General features: G+C 39.7%; 1 protein-coding gene across 1 annotated transcript in view; it reads left to right on the top strand.

Annotated features, from left to right (window-relative positions):
* Nucleotides 1-16884, top strand: part of ITCH (itchy E3 ubiquitin protein ligase) — a 30618-nt gene extending 13734 nt beyond the window's left edge. The window contains exons 9-24 of the mRNA XM_009999360.1: nucleotides 759-854; nucleotides 2277-2451; nucleotides 3555-3621; nucleotides 4167-4251; nucleotides 5060-5188; nucleotides 6649-6721; nucleotides 7671-7742; nucleotides 9047-9135; nucleotides 9797-9956; nucleotides 10224-10357; nucleotides 12505-12645; nucleotides 14155-14275; nucleotides 15208-15312; nucleotides 15531-15627; nucleotides 16011-16083; nucleotides 16735-16884. Of these exons, the coding sequence (XP_009997662.1) occupies nucleotides 759-854; nucleotides 2277-2451; nucleotides 3555-3621; nucleotides 4167-4251; nucleotides 5060-5188; nucleotides 6649-6721; nucleotides 7671-7742; nucleotides 9047-9135; nucleotides 9797-9956; nucleotides 10224-10357; nucleotides 12505-12645; nucleotides 14155-14275; nucleotides 15208-15312; nucleotides 15531-15627; nucleotides 16011-16083; nucleotides 16735-16834 (1717 nt within the window). The 3' untranslated portion in view covers nucleotides 16835-16884. The remainder of the gene's footprint in view (nucleotides 1-758; nucleotides 855-2276; nucleotides 2452-3554; nucleotides 3622-4166; nucleotides 4252-5059; nucleotides 5189-6648; nucleotides 6722-7670; nucleotides 7743-9046; nucleotides 9136-9796; nucleotides 9957-10223; nucleotides 10358-12504; nucleotides 12646-14154; nucleotides 14276-15207; nucleotides 15313-15530; nucleotides 15628-16010; nucleotides 16084-16734) is intronic.
* The last annotated feature ends 3335 nt before the right edge of the window (nucleotides 16885-20219 follow it).

Genomic DNA, 20219 nt, shown 5'->3' with positions numbered 1-20219 from the left:
ATGCAGACTTTGCCAGATGGTTGGTCTGTTGCCTCAAAGCTCTTATTTAGGTTCTAAATTTAAAATTTATATATTTCTAACCTCTTTGAGTGAAGGAAGCAGAAGCTGCCCAGTGTGAAAGGTGTAAACAATGAAGCATCTGCCTTAATTTGTTGAACCAAAAGTAGGAAAGGTCTGAATGAGCTCACTTACGGGAGAACTATGAAATACAAAAGCAGTCTTGAAAACATTGGTTGTAGCTTTACCATTTCCATTTCAACAGAATTGGCAAATTATGAGGCTTTTTTCCCCACAACACAGGGTTGGTGCAAACACAGGCGTCAGGCCCTATCCTAAATGCTGTATATGCAGAAAATACATGACCAGTGCCCTTATGATGAACTCTGGATATATGTGATCTGTGCAAAATGTGCATTTGTTGAGGATTTAGATGCACTTGATATTGAATGCAAAACCTTTCTTCATTGCTTGCTAAGATTTTATGCTTAGGCATGAGTTTTAACTTCAGTTTCCCAGAAACTGTTGGTGTTCATGTAGACCATTTTTTTGTGTTCTAGTCAGCATAAAATTAACATAAACATTGTACCACTGTGTATTGTACAGCATTTTGGGACATCTCATGAACCAAGTGTTAGTTTCAAGCATTTCATTTAGAAATAAGCATTTTATGATAACAAATATTTCTCATCTTTATACTGTAGATGAATGGTTAGAGTAGTTTCATCTGGAGGAAGATAAAAATACTGTTTTCTTTTCAGTTGGGAGCAAAGAGTAGACCAACATGGTCGTGTGTACTATGTAGATCATGTTGAGAAGAGAACAACGTGGGATCGACCAGAGCCTCTTCCTCCAAGGTGAGTCAGGATAAGTCATATGAATGTCTAGGATATGTCTGGATTTTTTTAGGGTACGTCTAGATATTTTTTTTAATTAATTGACTGACAGTTTACTGAAGCTGGAAATCATCTTTGTAACTAGAGGTGTGAAAGCCAGTGCAAAGAATTTGCTCCAGGTTGTCTCCAAGGAGTTCTGCAAAAATGCACCCTGCAGAGCCTCCATTCCTGGAGGTGTTTAGGAGAGCTGTAGATGTGGTGCTGTTTTTTAAGCACTGGACTTGGTAGGGTTGGGTTAATGGTTGGTAGAGTGAGGTTATGTTTGGACTGGATGATCTTAAAGATCTTTTCCAACCAGAGTGAGTATGGAAAAGAGTTGAATGTCAAAAATAACAGAATCTGAGTTTCCTGTCAAAGATTGAGCAAGTGCATCTTTTATTGATAAACTATTTAAGAACATAGACACCTTCAACTGTAAAAGAACCAAAACCACAGAAAAGTAGTTTGGGGTTGAGGTAACCATCAGCTTGAGCTTAGTCTTGAGGTTGCTGTTTGCAGTCTTTTGATCTTGTCTCTGCCAATTTACTGCCCTCTTCCAAACCAGCTTTGAATATTAGGATTTTCCAACTGTCAGCATCAGCACACCCAGTTCACAGTTGTGCTGAGTTTCTTACTTTTTAAAGAATGGAACAAAACCAGAGGAATTATTCTGTTGCACTTAATTCAGCCTCAAGTGATTCACATCCTTGTATGAATTACTGGCTGGAATAGTAAAGAACAGGTGGAATAGTGAAGAACTTCATATTAAATAGTAAAAACAGGCAGACAGTCTCATAAAGAGGCCCTACCTGTCATAATCAATTTATTTTGAACTCTGAGAGAACTGACTAGTATTTTAGTTACACTTACTCAGAATGGTGGTGTTTTCACTCCAGTTTGGTAAATGGTATTGATTTCATACTAAATGAAAACAATTAAAAGAAACAAACCAAAACCAAACCGAAACCCATGCCTCCACCTTCCTTTTCTGCCAGATTAGAGTGTCAGGAAATCCTGCATTGCACAGCCCAAACTCTCAGGGTTTTTCCTGGCTCTTTAGGAGAAATCAGCAGGCTGTTCCTCCTGGGTCGGGTGGGATAAATGCAGTGATGACAGCACAGTTTTGACAGAGCTTTGTGTAAACTTGAGAACTATTTCAAAAAATTCTGAGACTACAGTTTGACTCTGACTTGATGTAATAGGCAACAAAGTAAAACTGATTCTCCTCAAAAAATTGTAGCTCTGATATAGTTTTAGTGGAAGATTAAAGGGGAAAAAGTTGCCAGCTGAGCCCATGCTTGATGTCCACTTCCAATGTACTGCCTGTTTGCCTGAAAGTGCTTCTGAGCCCTTAAAATCAACTGTTGTTGAGAAACATTGCTTGTAATTTATTTTTCTTCAAAGCTGGGAGCGACGAGTTGACAACATGGGGAGAATTTATTACGTTGACCATTTCACCAGAACCACAACGTGGCAGAGACCAACCTTGGAGTCAGTGCGGAACTACGAGCAGTGGCAGCTGCAGCGCAGCCAGCTGCAGGGAGCCATGCAGCAGTTCAACCAGAGGTTCATCTATGGGGTAAGGAAAGGAATGCTCACCATAAAGGTGAAGTTAAGAGATCTTATGCAAATTTTCAACCCATTCGTCTCTCTTCTGCATGTTGAAAGTGTGGATGTGTTTGAGTTTGGGGCTGTTCCCCGTGAGGATACGGGATCGCACAGAATCACAGAATGGGTGGGGTTGGATGGGACCTCAAAAGATCATCTAGTCCACCCCCCTGCCAGAGCAGGATCCTCTGGAGTAGCTCATACAGGAACGTGTCTAGGTCTGTTTGGAATGTCCCCAGAGAAGGAGACTCCACACCTCCCTCGACAGCCCATACCAGCCTTTGTTATCATTTACTGTTTATGATAATGTTGTATCTTTGTGTGTGTAGCATGACAGGAAATAAGAATTGGTAACCTTCTTGCAGGCAGCACATGCAGTGTTGGGGTTTTATTTGCCGAGTGAATATAAGTGGTGTTCTCTGATAAAATTTATGTACAATGTGGATAAAAGGCATTGGTTCAAAACAAACTACAGCTTAGTAATAAGGTGAGTTGTTTGTATAGTGTCTGGTATTGGCTTCACCAAAGACCTGACAGGAAAGCAAGCTCACAGGACATGTATTTCTGCTTTGGGTAAAATGAAATAATATTATGAAAGCAGGGAAGTTGAACATAATCCTTCCAAGGTTTTAAACCCATTGCTGACCTGTGATGAAAGTAGACTTTAGAGAACTAACTCATGCTATGAGTTTATCAGGAGTAGTGTAGGTGTGTGTTTGCTGTGGGCATAGAGAATGGACCTCAAATGATGGTAGGTAGGGGGAACTGTACTGCACACAGGCATGGAGTGGTTTGCCTTCTGATTGCTTTGGGTGCTGCTGTACTAAGTTCCCTTCTGTGTAGGCAGGGGACCTAAACAAAGGATAATTATTTTCCTGGCACTGGAGTTAATGAAGCTTGCCAAGATCTGTGAAACAGGCAGTGTCTGTGGAGAGAAAGAAATTGTTGGCATCTTCGCTTAGATGTAAAATTAACCAAAATGCATTTACTTCAATAATTGATGATGGCTATGGCAGAACTTCTGGAGAGCAAATGACTAGTCATTAATGCACCATTTGTTTGTCTGACTTGCAGAACCAGGATTTTTCATCCACACAGAACAAAGAGTTTGATCCTCTTGGCCCTCTGCCGTCTGGATGGGGTAAGGCTGCCTGGGAAGTGTTTGGTAGTGCAGTGTAATTAAACATTAAAGCCTACTCCTGCCAAATTATTTTGTCAGCTGTTCTAGGCTAGTTTTTTTTAAGTTAAAATATGGATGAAAAAAAATTTAAAAATTAAAGCCAAGAGTCCTTACATGGATGGGTGGTTTCAAAGTCTGGTTCCCTCCCTGTAGCTGTCATAAACAGCCTCTTTGACACTGTCACCCTTTTTTTGTACCCCTTCCATTAGGCAGGATTCCTTCTGCATTAAGTGCAGCTTTGCACTGAGGTGATGGGGTAATTTCCTTATCATTATGAGTAGTCAGGAGTCTGAAGATGGGTTCCTGTTTGTGACATAACCTCTTAAGGAATAATGTTAGTGAAAAACAAAAAGATGTTGAGTTAAAGGAGGTACAGAGAAATCTGAAGACAGTGGAGGTTGTGGCAGGGTCTGCTGATGGATTTTTTTTATTATTTTTTTTTAATTTGATGTAGTCTCAGCAATGCATTAAGAAGGTATTGATGTTTTTTCCTCTTTCCTTTCCAGAAAAGAGAACTGACAGCAATGGCAGGGTGTATTTTGTCAATCACAACACACGAATTACTCAGTGGGAAGATCCCAGGAGTCAAGGGTAAGAAATCAGTTGCAGCTTCAAGTCTGAAATGGAAAAGTAACAAAATTAGTGAGAGTGAGAGCTAGGAAACATGAACTGTCCTATACAAGCTTCAGACAGCCCAGTAACATTTTTAAAGGTACTAACCAAAGGAAAGTCTTGGTCAACAGCAAGATGTGGAAAACACTGTTCTGTGGAGAACACAGCCCAGTGACCAAGTGTGCTGGCTCCACAGTTACAAATGTGTTCTCACTGTGTGGGTGTGTGGAGGGAGTCACTCTGAGAGCACTTCAGAGTGATACTACTCAGGGCTTCCACTTACATGGAGATCTGTTTTTATTTATACTAAAATTGAGTTGGAAGTTCTTCAAAGCTTAGGCAAGATCAGTATTTCCATTCTCTTCTATCTTTGTCATTCAGAAATAAGTTTTTGACCACTGTGATTTTACATGAGGTACCAAAAGCTACTTAGTCAAATTATATTGGTTTTTTGAGGAAAAAAACTAATAGAAGATAATACCTTTTTGTTTGAGTGGGGAAAAAAATGGATAAACCCTTGCATTTTTCCCTTAAGTTTCTATTTGCTGTTGTTCCAGGTAGTGCAACCACATGAGTTAATATTTATTTAAACAGTCATTGGGGTCTCATTGAGAGCTGATGTGAAAATTTAAGAGGGGGGTAAAAAGGTAGAATAAATATTGAATGGAAAATGTATCAACCTGTAGTGTTTCTAGATCTGCCAAAACTTGTACTGTCTCAGGTATTGTTCCAATTGACCTTAAGGCATCAAGTTGATCAGATACCTTGTATTTTCTTGTATCCATAGTCAATTAAATGAGAAGCCCTTACCAGAAGGCTGGGAAATGAGATTCACTGTGGATGGCATTCCCTATTTTGTGGATCACAACAGAAGAACTACCACCTACATAGACCCCCGCACGGGCAAGTCTGCTCTGTAAGTGTTTTTAACTGAGATTTCAAAAGAGAAGCTCAGCATGGATCATTCTAGCAAGTCTTTCTTTCCCTTGTTACATTTTTTTATGCAGAATGTTTAACATCTAGAAATGCTGCTCAGTTCCCTGGATGTTTTCACCCACTGTTGACTGTCCCTCCAGCAGCAGTGTTCTGAGCACTTCACAGTCCTCCTTGCCAAGTACTGTGTAAGATTGGAGAGTAGTGGAGGAGCTTCATCAGTGCTGAGGACCAGATCCCTTCCAGTTACTAGTCTTTCTGTATAAAAGTACACCCAACCCTTTCTTTCTTTGATTCTTAGGACCCAGAATGAAGTTAAAACCAGAATTTAACTCCCAACTTAAATTAACTGAATGTCATCCCATCCTTGTTGTTAGAATCTTTTCTTTCTTTCTTTGATTCTTAGGACCCAGAATGCAGTTAAAACCATAAGTTTACTCCCAATTAAATTAACTGAATGTCATCCCATCCTTGTGGTTAGAATCTTTCCCACACTTCATAATCAGATACTGTTTCAGAAGCAGTGTATGCACCCCACCATCTACAATGGAAGATTTTTTTTGTTTCTTTGTTTGAAAACAAGAAAATTACACCCTAAAATTAAAAAATGTGAATAAGAATCTTCATAGAATCACTTGGGTTGGAAAAGACCTTCAAGGTCATCAAGTCCAACCATTAACCCTACACTCCCAAGTCCATCACTCAGCCATGTCCCCAAGCACCACATCTAGACAACTTTTAAAAATATCCAGGGATGGTGACTCAACCACCTCCCTGGGCAGCAGGTTTCAATGTCTGACAAGCCTTGCAGTGAAAAAGTTCTTCCTCATGTCTTGTCTAAAGCTCCCCTGGTGCATCTTGAGGCCATTTCCTCTTGTTTTGTCACCAGTTACTTTGAGAAGAGACCAGCACCTGCCTCTCTACAGTGTCCTTTCAGGCAATTGCAGAGGGTGAAGAAGTCTCCCTCAGACTATTTTCTTCAGACTAAACATCCCCAGTACCCTCAGCTGCTCCTCCAAAGGCTTGTTCTCAAGGCCCCTCACCAGCTTTCTTGCCCTTCTTTGGACACACTCCAGTAGCCCAATGTCCTTGTATTGAGGTGCCCAAAACTGGACACCGTATTCCAGGTGTGGCCTCACCAGTACTGAGTACAGGGGGGCAATCACCTCCCTGCTCCTGCTGGCCACACTATTTCCATTACAGGCCAGGATTCCATTCTTGGCCACCTGGACACCCTATTGGCTCATGTCCAGCTGCCTGTCAGTCAGGACCCCCAGGTCCCTTTCTGCTGGACAGGTTTTCAGCGCTCTTCCCCAAGCCTGTAGGGTTGTATCTTTCAACTAGATAACCAAAGAAACAACACAACTATACAATGAATACATTTGCAGGGGTTTTACTTACAAAAACACTTTTGGAATTAATTTTTTCTCCTTTTGGTTCCAGAGACAATGGACCCCAGATAGCTTATGTGCGTGACTTCAAGGCAAAGGTCCATTATTTCAGATTCTGGTGTCAGGTATGGATTCATTCCGTGGGAGTCTTTGCTTGCTTTTTTGGGCTTTGCTTCCATGCTTTAAATGAACCCCTTGCAAGTAAAGGTAATCAAATTGCTGTGAGGTCAAGGTGAGTTAAATTAAGGGGGAGTAAATACAGGATTTGTATAAACTCCTGTTAGCTTTAAAGGCATCCCAGCTATGGCTTTAAAACTTTTTAGAATAAAGGAAAACATCAATTTAGCTACTTCCTTTTGAAGTGGTGCATTATCAGAATAGAGTTTCCTTTCTGCTGTTACTAAGGGAATATATGGAGGTACAGTATTTTTACAGGTAATGCAAGATCTACTCTATGCACAAATGTTTTTGGAAGACAGTGCAGGACAGTTGGCCCAGAACATGTCTGAACATTGTAGAATATACTGTGATGCATGTTTGTGTGCTCTGACATGACAGCAAGTTCCAGTGTGTCAGTCTTGGGTCCTCTAAACTCCATGTGTATCAAAAGATTAAGTACCTTGGTGTTTAGGAAAAAGTTGGGTTTAAATATTACCATTTTCAAGAGTGAATGAATTGTCCTTTGAAGAACAGAGGAAGGACTAGCCTAGTTTTTCACTTATAATTTTGTGCAGAATAACCTAAATTTTCTAAGTTTTTATTAAATTCTGAGCTAGAAAGCCTTGCTGACTTAGAGTGTGTTACTGATGTTGATGTTTTCTGATGTCTTGTACAAGTGCAGTATTTGAACCTGTTCCAAGCAGGACTGGAGGCACATGCACCTCACTCTAGGTAGCAGAATTGGAAGTAATTTATTCTTGGAGTAAATACAATTTAAATGTCTTGGTAACTGGGTTTTTTTTATATGGATTAGTGAAATTTAGCCTCTGAAATCAATCTGTACAACAAATAACAAAATCAGTTTTAGGAACTTCAAGTGATTGTGCATTTCACCTCTGAAACATTTCATTTCAGCAACTGGGGATGCCACAGCACATAAAGATCACAGTGAGCAGAAAAACATTATTTGAGGACTCATTTCAACAGGTAGAGTATTAAAATGTGTTAGTAGTGGGCATGAAAAGTTGTGTTGATTAAATTTACTGACACATGTCATTCCTGACCCTTTGACATCTTGCTAATGTTATTTTAAGTGAGACTAACAAAAAAACAATACTGGTTCAATAGTAAGGATACATTCATATTTGTATATTAAAAAGGTCATGCTAAAATATGAATTTCTGGCTCTAAAGACTCATTTATTTGAGAGGTGATTTTTTTCACAAGGAAGAATTTCTCCCTAATGTCCAACCTAAATCTCCCCTCTTCCAGTTTTAATCCAAAATGTAAAATCCTCTAATTTGAGACTATTTCCAAGACAAATTCCATACTTCGGTCTTAAAGTATCACATAATTAATTGTCCTGGTAATCAGTGCCCATTGCAGGATAGTTTAGCAAAAAAAGAAAGTAAGTATTATGCCTTCTTGTTGACCTTTAAAATGTAAGGCAACACATTTCACATCTAATTTTCCAGTTCCAACGATAAGGCTGTATATCTCCTGAGGTATCACTATGTTCCCAACATATTTTAAAATCTCTAGTGAAATTACAAGCAAAGCAGACATCTAGGAGCTTTGAAAATGCAAACTTTGATGCATATTCTGTGCCTCTCATTGCAAACCAAAAACTTAAGGTTCTTGGACACCCAGAAGTGTTCTGTGAAATTTCTTGATGTAAATCTCCAGCACTTGACCCAATTAGCATAACTGCAGATCTGGTCATTACATTAAAACCATCATTAGTTAAAAGTTCCTTAGCATCTATGATTCCTCCTAATTCTTCTAAAATAAACTAGTTACATTTTTATCATCCCCTTTAGGAGATGTGAAATTGAAGGTTTATTATTGTTTTGTTTCTAATTTATTTCCCTGAGTCCTTGGTCATGTCTCTTCATTACTTGCAACTGGGATGCAAGTTAACAAACACCCAGTTTACTCATGTGGGCCTGTTATTTATTGGCTGGATTTCTGTTACATTCTTACAGACCCACTGCTGGCCTGAGTATTCCCAGTCTTTGCTTTCAGAATTATTATTTATTTTTCTTTTCTGTCTTCTGCTTTTGGATCTATGGAAATAAGTTTGCAATAGCACTTCACATTCCATGAACATTCCATAAGCAGGTGCTTCACCTACTTGTGGTTCATTTGATGGTCTGAATTTTTGTTGCTGTTGTTGTTATTATATTATGGTCTGAATTATTACTGCATTTCTTGATAGCAGATGATAAGAAGTCTAGCTAGTGCTTATAGCTGATTTATTAAAAAGAATTGATTGTTTTTCTTTTACTAAGATAATGAGCTTCAGCCCTCAGGATCTACGGAGACGTTTATGGGTTATTTTCCCTGGTGAAGAAGGCTTAGATTATGGAGGTGTTGCAAGGTAAACTAAACTGAAATAGCAATTCATATCTTTTTCTGGTTGGTGTGAAGACTTCCCCAAACAGATACTTGAACTGCAGGGCTTAGTAAAGTTTATTCCTTACCTTTCCTCAGAATATCTAAGGAAGACACTTCCCTAGGGTGTGTGCATGCCTTAAAACTGTACAATTATTTTCAGCTTGCATTAGGAATTACTTTAATTGTCTCAGTGATTGAAGAGGTCTTACTCTAGTTTACTGAGCTACAGTGAGTCTTTGGCACAACCATGAATACTGAAGTAGAGGTTTATGGAAAAAGTGAATAGAAATCTACTTTCAAGTCCCAAGTCTTTACTGGAATGTAACTGAGAAATGCATATATTAATTAGCATTCCCTAAAACCCTGAAGTTTCAATCAGTGATAGACTTTTGATCTGCTCATTTGGAGAAGAGTGTGTTTTAGCCAAACCACTGACAGTTGGATATATATCACTGTAACTTTGCTAGTCATTCCAAGCTGTGTCAGTTTCAAATTGTGCTCAGTTGGGTCTAATGTACTTTCTGGTAAAGAAGTCAGATTGATTCCCTATGTGCCAATGAATTCCCAGGTCACCAGGAATTAGCTGAAGTAATCTCTAATTTAATTTATTTTGAAATGTGTTTTTATTGTTTGTGTGATTTCAGGGAGTGGTTCTTTCTATTGTCACATGAAGTTTTGAACCCAATGTATTGCCTGTTTGAATATGCAGGGAAAGATAACTACTGCTTACAGATAAACCCAGCCTCTTACATTAATCCAGACCACCTGAAATACTTCCGATTTATTGGAAGATTCATTGCCATGGTAAGTTGAAAAGCAGGAAGTTCCCTCATGTAATTTCCCTGGAAGTAAATATTGCACCCTGAGATGGACCAATTCCTTTTTGAGTTGAAACTCTTTATCCAGTGTTTGGCTGTAAAGACTGGTAGTGTAAGTTAATTCAGCATGTTCACAGTCATGATATTCTAGGTTGGTTTAACTCTTTACCTGACAGATTTCAGAGGTGCAGAGTCCAGAATGTTGTCAGACATTCAGTCATCCTTTGCATGACCTTGTTTTTGTGTTCCTCAGGCTCTGTTCCATGGGAAGTTCATTGACACTGGTTTCTCTCTGCCCTTCTATAAACGGATGCTAAACAAGCCAGTAGGACTCAAGGATTTAGAATCTGTTGACCCAGAGTTTTACAACTCTCTCATCTGGGTAAAGTGAGTTTGACTTGATTTTGTTCTTGAAGTAGCAACACAATGGTTTTGATCTTCACTTCTGTCAGGAAGTAGGTATAAATTTGTTATTAAAAACCCAACTGAAAAATGTACCAATTCCAGAGCAGTGCTGGAATTTTTACTGTGACTTCAGATGCACAAATATAATAGTTTCATAATGCCTTTCTGGTCCATTGAATATTCTGCACAGCAGAATATTGGATATGGATATTAGGAAGAACTTCATTACTATGAGGGTGGTGAAGCACTGGAGCAGGTTGCCCAGAGGTGGTGGAGGTTCCATCCCATGAGACATTCAACGTCAGGCTTGGTGGGGCTCTGAGCAACCTGATCTAGTTACAGAGGACCCTGCAGCAGGGGCTGGACTGGGTGACCTTGAGAGGTCCCTTCCAACCCCACATGCTCTATGGTTCTATGATTTTTGCTGTTTTGTAATAAATCCAGGCAGACATTACACAGACGTGGCAATCTTGAACACTGTTACAGATAAAATGGCTTGAGTAAAATTCTGAAACTTTTCAGAAAACAGATCAAAAGAAATCAGCAAAAATCCACTCAGTGTTTCTCTACTACCTGGCTTAGTTAGAAAACTAAATGCCTAGTGCTAGAATAATGTAAAGTTAACAAATGTAGTTTATTATTTACTACCACAGTTCTCCTGTTAGTCGTACCTGAGACTTTACTGAAAGGTTAACATTGAAGGTGTAATGATTTAAAGAAGTTAATGCTCATGCATTTTTCTAGCTGTCCTTGATTTTTTTACTCCAATCTGAATGTTTCCATGGATGGATTGTCAATCATCTTGTTTGCTCTGCATTCTTGTTTCTGAGTCCTTCTCCACCCCTTTGCAGATGCCTCTAATTAAAAAAAAGACTACAACAAACCCTTACCTCTAAAGGGTTGTAATTCTGTACTTTTTTATAATAGCAGGACTCCAAGGTGTCCTAGTCCATAGTTGATGTGCTCCATTTGTTTCGGTAACAGAGGTGATTTTCCCTTTCCAGCAGCTTAAAAATCAGTAAAATTAGAAGGGAAAGACAAAAAGACAAAATTCAGGGTGTTTGGGGTTTATTTTTACTGCCATAGTAAAAATTTATCAGAAAAATTAGCATTCATTCTGTGACTAGAATCATGCAAAACCAGAATAGCTTTTAAAATGCTTTGAGAAATTGGTAAAGGGTGTGGGAATAGATTGGTTTTTAAATGCAGAAATAAATATAACAGACAAGATTGTCACCTCCTGTTGTGGTGAATCTCAGAGGTGTTACCCTGAACAACAAGGAGGGGGGAAAGCAGCTTTCGGAGATGTTCACAAATGGAGAGAGGGATTTTGGTTTGGCTTTCAAAGAGCTGTATGTTCTGTACTCGATGTATGTGCTGCTAAAAGGTGTGGTAAGATGAAATTCCATTGGGAATTGTCATAGTTGCTATTTGAGTAAAAATACCATGAAACTGAGACCCAAAAGGGAAGAAAAGGTCTGAAAGCTGGAAGTCCAGATTTCTGTAACTAAGGAATCCTGTTATCCTGTTTTGTAGCCAGAAGTCTGAAAGGTTTTTATCCAGAGTTTCCACATCCTTAATTTCTAAGATAATTCCTCTTTAGCAGGAGCATTTGTACTTTGTTATCTTAGGAGCTTGGGATGTTTTAGTATAAATTAGCAAGAAATTCCCATAAATATACTGGAGTCAAGGATAAGTCATTAAGCATGCAAAGTCCTTCTTAGTAGTTTCTTCCCTGCTGTTACCTGACCAAGTGGCAGCTTTAGCCTTTTAGCACAGTCCTTGCATTGCCTGTAAGAAGCAGCAATAAATACACAGTGAAAGATGCAAAAATTGTCACTGCCTGCAGTGTGTCTGTATTGCACAGATCATGGCTAGCAGGTAGTTTGTCAGCCTTGAGATGGGTAAATTCAAGAGTTCTCTTGATTCAAAATTTCTGATCAGGGGTACAATTCATAGGCAAAATGAGTCAGTGCATCTTGCAAAGCTGTAATTTCCACATAAGGAGCAGTTCCTTGTCTTGGTTATTTAGCTCCAAACTGTTATTTCTTAAGCTTCCTCGTACCCATCTCCTCTACTGACTACAAAGCCTTGACATAGTTATTCAAAATGTTGTTTTTTCCTTCCAGAGAGAATAATATTGAAGAATGTGGCTTGGAAATGTTTTTCTCAGTTGATAAAGAAATCCTAGGTGAAATCAAAAGCCATGATTTGAAGCCAAATGGTAGCAACATTCTCGTCACAGAAGAAAACAAGGAAGAGTATATTAGGTAAGAATAAATGAAGATTTATAAATACTCTTATCTCTGTCATTTGTTTTCTTTAGTTCTAGCAAGACAAGATTGTCAAAATATGTAACCTGAAGCATTGCTGATACTCTGTTTCTGAGTTCTTGCTGATGTTGACAACGAGTGACAATTATTTGGATATAATATTTGAAAACAGGCTTTTTGAAATCCACTTTTCCCAAAGGTTACAGTCAGTAGAAGGTCCACTTTTTTTCCTAGGTGTATGTAAGTTTAGAGGAACATCACAACATAAATGTGAATGGCAGGCATTTCATGAAATTGTTGCATGTGGTTATTACTGGACTGACTTTGCTTCATAGCATAAAAGCAAGTAAAGAATAAAAATGTGAATGGTGACCTGCTTTGTCCTGGAAATGTCCCTTTCTTCCTCAATATGCAGCAGCACATAAGCTCGGCTTTAAGGCTTGACCTTCAACATCTAATCTGGGAGGATGTGCTTGCAATAAAAAACAAAAGTCACACTTTGCAGGCACAAAATGACCTGAGTCACAGTGGAATTGTCCTCACTTTCCTACCATGTGTTCTGTGAAAGCTTCTCTTATGCAAATGGATGAGGGAGAAGGGAGTGGATTTTGGTCCCATGAGTAATCTGAAGGCACTGCAGTGATTCACAGAAAAGGTGGTGTTAGCAGCAAAAACACACTGGCATCTTGCAGTTGTGCAGAGTATGGATATTGGGGTTGAAAATAGGAAGGATCTGCAGAAAACCATTCTCTTCTAGTTTCTAGGAACCCAGGGAGAGATCAGCTTCTGGATTTACTCACATTCTTTTGTCTTATTCTGAGTCCTGCTTCAAGTCCCCAAAGTTTCTAGGGTTGAAATCAGAAAATAGCCATCTCTCCTGTAGACTCCAGTTCTCCTGACAGGTTAGGCTTGAATTCAGCATAATATCTGCTTCTCCCTGGGTTCAGGTTCTTCGGGTCTCCTGCCTGCTTTTCACCCTTTTATTATTGGAGAGTGGAGTTTCTGCCACAGAGCAAAGTTTCATGATTAACAGAAACAAATATGGAACTTTCCAAATGGACATAGTCGTTTCTTGGTAAGCTAGCAGTCCTACTTCTCTTCACCAGTACAACTTGACCTAGTTTTTACCTTTTCATGGATAATGACTGAGATTTCTGGGGAGAATATTAGACAAATATAGCTCTGCATTTTTTCTCTTTCCTCAAATAACCTAGGGACTGCTGTGCTCTCATTAATATGATCAGTGAAGAGATGCTGCCTCCTCTGAGTCTAAAATACTTTCTGTAGCAGAGTGGTTGGAAACAGGGTTTTAACTTCAAGAAAAAACAAAATCATTTGCACAAAGTAAAGGTTACTAAGAATTATACAGTGCTGTATCCCCAGAACTTTCCAGACTTTCCATTTTGATTTTTTTTAACTTAGCTTACAGCTCATCTCAAAATAGGCTAACAAAGACTTGGTTGTGCACAAGCCACTTAGATGATCTTTCTGTATCTTCTTTTACAGGTTAGTAGCAGAATGGAGACTTTCCCGAGGTGTTGAGGAGCAGACACAGGCTTTCTTTGAAGGCTTCAATGAAATTCTGCCACAACAGTATTTGCAGTATTTTGATGCTAAGGAACTGGAGGTGAGAGGTTTGGCTCTTGCTAGATCAAGATTGTTACACAGAAAAAACTTAACTCCAGCCATGATGTCTGATGAGCAGAACTCACTAAGGCTGACAGCTGTTTTACAGAGCACATGAGGGAAACTTGGAGTAGTAGTTGGTTAGTGTGTTTCCCTTCACTTGCCTGTTTGCACCCCCCTCACCCACTTCTAAAGATTTAGCCAGTAGAAATTCCTTCTCAAATTGCTTTTGTAACCCTCAGAAATTTGATTTCCCTGTGTTCAAAGAGTAATTTGACAAAAAGGGAGATAAAAGCAGATACACAACAAATGATTGCATAGGGACAGGGACAGGTTCTAGATGGTTTTGGTCTCTCAAGGTTACATGTTCTGAAGCATCTGTTCAATTTAAAATACAAAACCATAAACATTTAGGAAAAAAATCTTTAGTATGAGGCTGTTGAGAGCCTGGCCCACGTTGCCCAGGGAAGCTGTGGCTGCCCCATCCCTGGCAGTGTTGAAGGGCAGGTTGGATGGGGCTTGGAGCAACCTGGGCTGGTGGGAGGTGTCCCTGCCCATGCAGGGAGTTGGATCTAGATGATCTTTAAGGTCCCTTCCAACCCAAACCAATCTGGGATTCTATGATAAAACAAAACCATCCTTTTCCTAGTAGAGAATTGTATGGCTGGGCAATGATGAACTGTTCCTGGTTCCAGTGTCTAAATGCAACCACCATTCCATGTCCATTGCAGGGATGTCTGTTGTGGCCTGTCCAAGCCCCCTTCCCTGCAGTCAGCATTCCTTGCTCCAGCACATTTGGATAAAGTTTACAATTCCAATCAAGTGCACTGTCACTGCAGCTGCTTCTAACTCTGGGTGCAGCTGATTTTGCTGCGTGGGAAGGCAAGTCATAACTTGTCCTCATGTGTCTGTTTCCCTTTTTCTGCCCTAAAGGTGCTTCTGTGTGGAATGCAAGAAATTGACCTGAACGACTGGCAGAGACACACCATCTACAGGCACTACACCAGGACCAGCAGGCAGATCCTCTGGTTCTGGCAGGTCTGTACCCTTGGGTTTATTCTCAGACCAACAGGAGTGCCAGAGCAGGGCTCCAGCTTAACTAACAGCAGTCAGAATTCCTGATAAAAACTTAAAATGTTACTGCTAACCCAGCTACTTGTCACAGTTGTGTTCATTTGTTAATCTGTGGGTGATGATGAGGTGAAAATCTGGGTATTTAAGCTCTGACCTGAAGGTTTATTTCAATTGTTTTTCAGTTTGTAAAAGAAATAGATAATGAGAAGAGGATGAGACTCTTGCAGTTTGTCACTGGAACATGCAGATTACCCGTGGGAGGATTTGTTGACCTCATGGGTATGCATTAATCCCTCTCATGCATTAGATACATTTTTTTTAAAGGACCAATTTACATGTTTATGGACGTTTTTAATGAATTTTATATTTAATGCAATTTTGTAATTCCTGCCTATACTTGAGCTGTGATGGAAGAAGAGATGGGGTGAAATCATAGAACAGTTTGGGTTTGTTTTGGGAGAGTTTGCAGTTGTATTGAGTTGCAAAACCACTTCAAATGTGTCCATTCCCCACATGCAGACCTGGCTCTAGATGCCTTTTTTCCCCTGGGAGGGCTGGTGACCTTACCCTGTGCCCAGTCCTCTCACACTGCAGCTCTGGTGTTCTCCCTGCTGATCCAGAGGGAGCCAGATCCATGCCTTGTGTCTTTGAATTTGTTACAGGGAGCAACGGCCCCCAGAAGTTTTGTATTGAAAAAGTTGGAAAGGAAAATTGGTTACCTAGGAGTCACACCTGGTGAGTATGTAACAAACCAGAAGGTGCCTGTTGCTCTGGGGTTGCTGCCAATGATCTGCTGGGAGATGTTAATGCAAGGGCAATGCAGCTGAGATGCTGGAGGCTGTGGGAAAGCAAACACCCCCTTGTGCCAGTGAACTTCCTTGTTGAGTAACAGCTGAACTTCTAAAAACTCTTGTGGGATGGAGTGGGTTCCATTGTAAATGTCATGGATTTGGGGTGTTGCTGAAAATGTAAAGTATTAAACAGTGGTGTCTGAAGAAGCTGTCACTGCAAAAGATCATCTTGGTAGTGAAGTAGCACATTCACACCCCCCCCCAGAGGAAAAGTTTCTTCTGCTCAGTTCCTCAGGGTATTAGTGGTTAGTAAAAACACACACATTTAAAATTTCAGGTGTGAATGATGACTCTAATTAACCAACTGGGAAAAGTGAGTGAAACTTCTTACCAAGTGCACTGCATCTCTAGAAAACTATCACTGTTCAGTGTTTGAACTTTAACTCCATCAATTTCTGTCAGCAGTCAGCTTTCCACAGGCTGCAAATCCAGGCATCCATCTACCCAGCAAAAAGTGTAATTACCCATATTGATAATGGACTTTTTGTGATGCTTTCATTATTTTTCAGTGCTTAAGTGTTTTCTTTACTTCCAGTTTCAATCGCTTAGACCTTCCACCCTATAAGAATTACGAGCAGTTGAAGGAAAAGCTGTTGTTTGCAATTGAAGAAACAGAAGGATTTGGGCAAGAGTAACTGAAATTTGCACCTTGAAGAATGTGAACTCAACACAGTGTATGTTCTTCACTTCTGCTTGTTGCACACTTCATTGTAAAGTAGACTTGACTTGGACTTATTTAACAGTACTAATGTGTAAGTGAATGGATGTTATCCTGAGGTTTTACCCACATTAACTCTGGATTTCTACTGAGCACTTTCAGAAATCAAATAAGCAATCAGATATGGCTACAAATGAAGTATGACCTAAGTAGAGGTTTAATACAGCTTTGGGCTCTGCTTTGTTTTACCATTCATTAAATAGAATGACTGAATGACTTGACAGATTTTTAACAATAGTTTTGTCTTTCCTTTTTAGTAGCATTTTTTGCTACTGATGCACTGGGAAGTTCATTGGTAGCTGCAATGCTGCAGCATCATCCTCAGCCTCTTCACAGCAGTGTTAGCAGAGCCAGCTGGTGACCACCCTCTGTGTCCCCTCAGCACATTCATGGATTAAGCTCTTTTTTCTAACTCAAGTGTGGCCAGACTGTTTTTGTTCCCTGCCTGGAGTCTGCTCACATGCCAGCTGGACTCAAGCTGCTGTTAAGGGGATGTCAAACCGTGGCACAAATCCAGGGCCTAGCTTTGCTTGGTTTATTTTTTTTCCCCAATCTTGCTAATTTCAGCAAAATAGCCACCTGCCCAAAGTTGCTGAACGTTTCTGTGTGCCCTCAGAAGAATTCTCATCTATTCTCTGTGTAACTCCTGTTAACTCTTCAATCAATGCTAACACTGTGGTACTGCACTTGGGTTGCAAAAGACAAGACCACCTGGGATTGCACTGATTCCATGTAGATTCCTGTTTGCTGACTGATGTTTCCTGTCCAAGTGTGAATGGACATTGTTGTCAGTGTTACCCCTACGTGCTGCAGGCAGTTTGCTCTGAAGACCTGACTGGGTTCTCAGGAGGTACAAACCAGCTGGATTCAGAAAATGACAATAGCTGTCATTATTGCTGATGAACTGACACATGATACTGAGCAAGGCCAAGAGGATTAGGAAGTTCAGACACGGATTACAGATTTTTGAAAAGCTGGAGCATCAATAAATTGTTCTATAAAGACTGAAACTAAAGATTTTGGGGAAGGTTTCTAAGCTGATTGGCCCAAAGTTGCTTACAGCCAGTAACTTTTGTAGTGAGTTCCTATGGATTAGTAACATCTTTTAGTACCTTTTAGAAGCTGTTAATATTAAATTCCTTTCTGGTTTACAGCAACATTTTGCATTTTACTGCTCCTTTTAGACTGAATGCACTTTTTGGGTCTGGTCAGATCTTTCCCTGGCTGAAGGGAGGAAAGCAAACTTGGATGAGATGAGCACTTGGCCACTGCAGCAGACGTGACTCTTGAAGCAGCACGTAGCACATAGTGAAGCCCCAACCACAGGAGCTGTTGCTGAGAGGCTTCTAGATACCAGAGCTGAAACTGGACAGTGGGAAACTGCAAAACTCAACTTCCAGTCTTGAAAAGAATCTTTCTTTCCCACTGTCCCTTCTGTCTGAACAATAAGTGAGAAAAACTGACTCAGGCCTAAGAAGAGCGACGAGACTCCAGTTTTTAACTGACTTCAAGGGTTTTTCAGGTCTTAGAGTGACACGTGCTATTGGAAGGCAGAACCACCAGGCTGTGCAGTGCCCAGCTCATTTGTCAGGCATGTTCTAAGACAGGCATGGGAAAGAGTTTTCTGCTGATGCAGAAATTCCAGTTCCATTGATGGTCAGAACTGTAACCTGACTTTGTGGTTTTACTAGGAGGAGAACCTGCCAACTTCAAACCATTTGAAGGATAAATCACAGTACCCAGCTCATGAGGAGGGAGAAAAAAAAAAGCCTTATACATATTTTCTGTTTATATTAATTCTTACAATGAAATGTAGTTATCTAACATATTTACAAGAGATTAAATTAAGCAAGATAATGGAAGATTAAGCTATGAAAAATAGTCCGTGTTCTGCCTAATGCTTTATGATTCATGTAGGGAACCTAGAAATACTGTTAATGTATAAATATCACCCAAAAGGCTCTCAGCCCTATATTTTTAAAATAAAGAATAGTTATAATTGAAATAGCCTTAGCCCTAGTTCTATAGGGTATGGCTGTTTAATATTTTTATGGTTGAAATGTTTAGTTCAGGAAAAAAAAAAGTTAACTGCTTGTATATATTTTTGCAGTCTGGGATTCCACTTATTCCATTTTTCTTTAATTTAAGTGGCATGTTTATTATGTCTTTTTCTGCTGTATTAGGATGGGAAAAAGGGGGCTGGATATCCCAAGCACCAGATAGGATTTTAAAATATTGCAAAGAGAGAATTTATTGGGGGGGAGGGGAGTGAAGAAATAATGTGAAACTTTGGATTTGACCAAAATACTAAAAACAAAATGAAAGCAACTTCAGTGTGTTGAATTGGCAATGTTTCTGCAGAGGGCAGGACCACTGAGGCATTTTACGGAGCCAGCACTGGGAATGCTGACAAACCTGGGAAGTTTGAACAGCATGTTGTGTAGACATAAAAAGGAATTAATATAAACCACTGGTGCACTTTGTGGGAATCTGGTGAGAACAACCTGAGGGGGAACCCAGAGCTTCTGGTTTCCCAGGTAACAGGTTGTTGTGAATTGGATTTACAAGTAAGATTTTTTGCAGCAGAGATGAATGAATTTGTCTCCCACTACTTCAACTGATGTAGCAGCCTGAGCTCATACACAATATGTCATCAGTGTGTATTCACATGCAACTGTCAACTGATCCTAATTTTCAAGTAGCAAAAGAGCTTTTCTTTCAATTTTTGCCTTATGAGAAAACCTGACCTGAGAAAACTCGACACTGAGCTGCTGATCTGAGATGATTAACAAAGCCTTATTGTTCTGGGTAGCTCAGGAAATGTTCATCTACTAATGAAATGCACAGTAAATGCATCACATCTTCATCTGATCTAGTGTGGAAGTTGGGCTTGGGTTGTTTTTTTAATCCAGTTGCTTGTGTTTAAATAAAGCATTTTTATTATTCTAAGTCAAACAGGCAAAAAAAAAAAGGCTTAATTTTTTGTTTGTTTGTTTGCATTTTGATGACCTGCTGCACTGGATTTGTGATCTCAGCTCTGTTCTGTTGGTATCTCCAGCCCCCTTGTTGTGGTGTCTTTTAATTTTCTTCAAGAGTCACTGTTTGTGTCTTCGTGCTCTAGAGAACTCCTGTATAAACTGGGATCAGCAGCACTGGATTGTAAAATACTGTACTGAAATTCATTGTTGAAATTTCCTTGCATTGTAATTTCAAATACTCAGGTAACTGTAACAGTATCTCAGTTAAGTCAAATACTTTTATAAAACTCCTTAAAGAGCTGGTGGTGTCATTGTTATTCCTGC

This window comes from Chaetura pelagica, unplaced genomic scaffold (assembly GCF_000747805.2).
Source record: "Chaetura pelagica isolate M959 unplaced genomic scaffold, ChaPel_1.0 scaffold376, whole genome shotgun sequence".
Classification (NCBI taxonomy): Eukaryota; Metazoa; Chordata; class Aves; order Apodiformes; family Apodidae; genus Chaetura; species Chaetura pelagica.
Note: the sequence above shows the minus strand (reverse complement) of the source record. Positions and strands in the feature narration are given on the sequence as shown.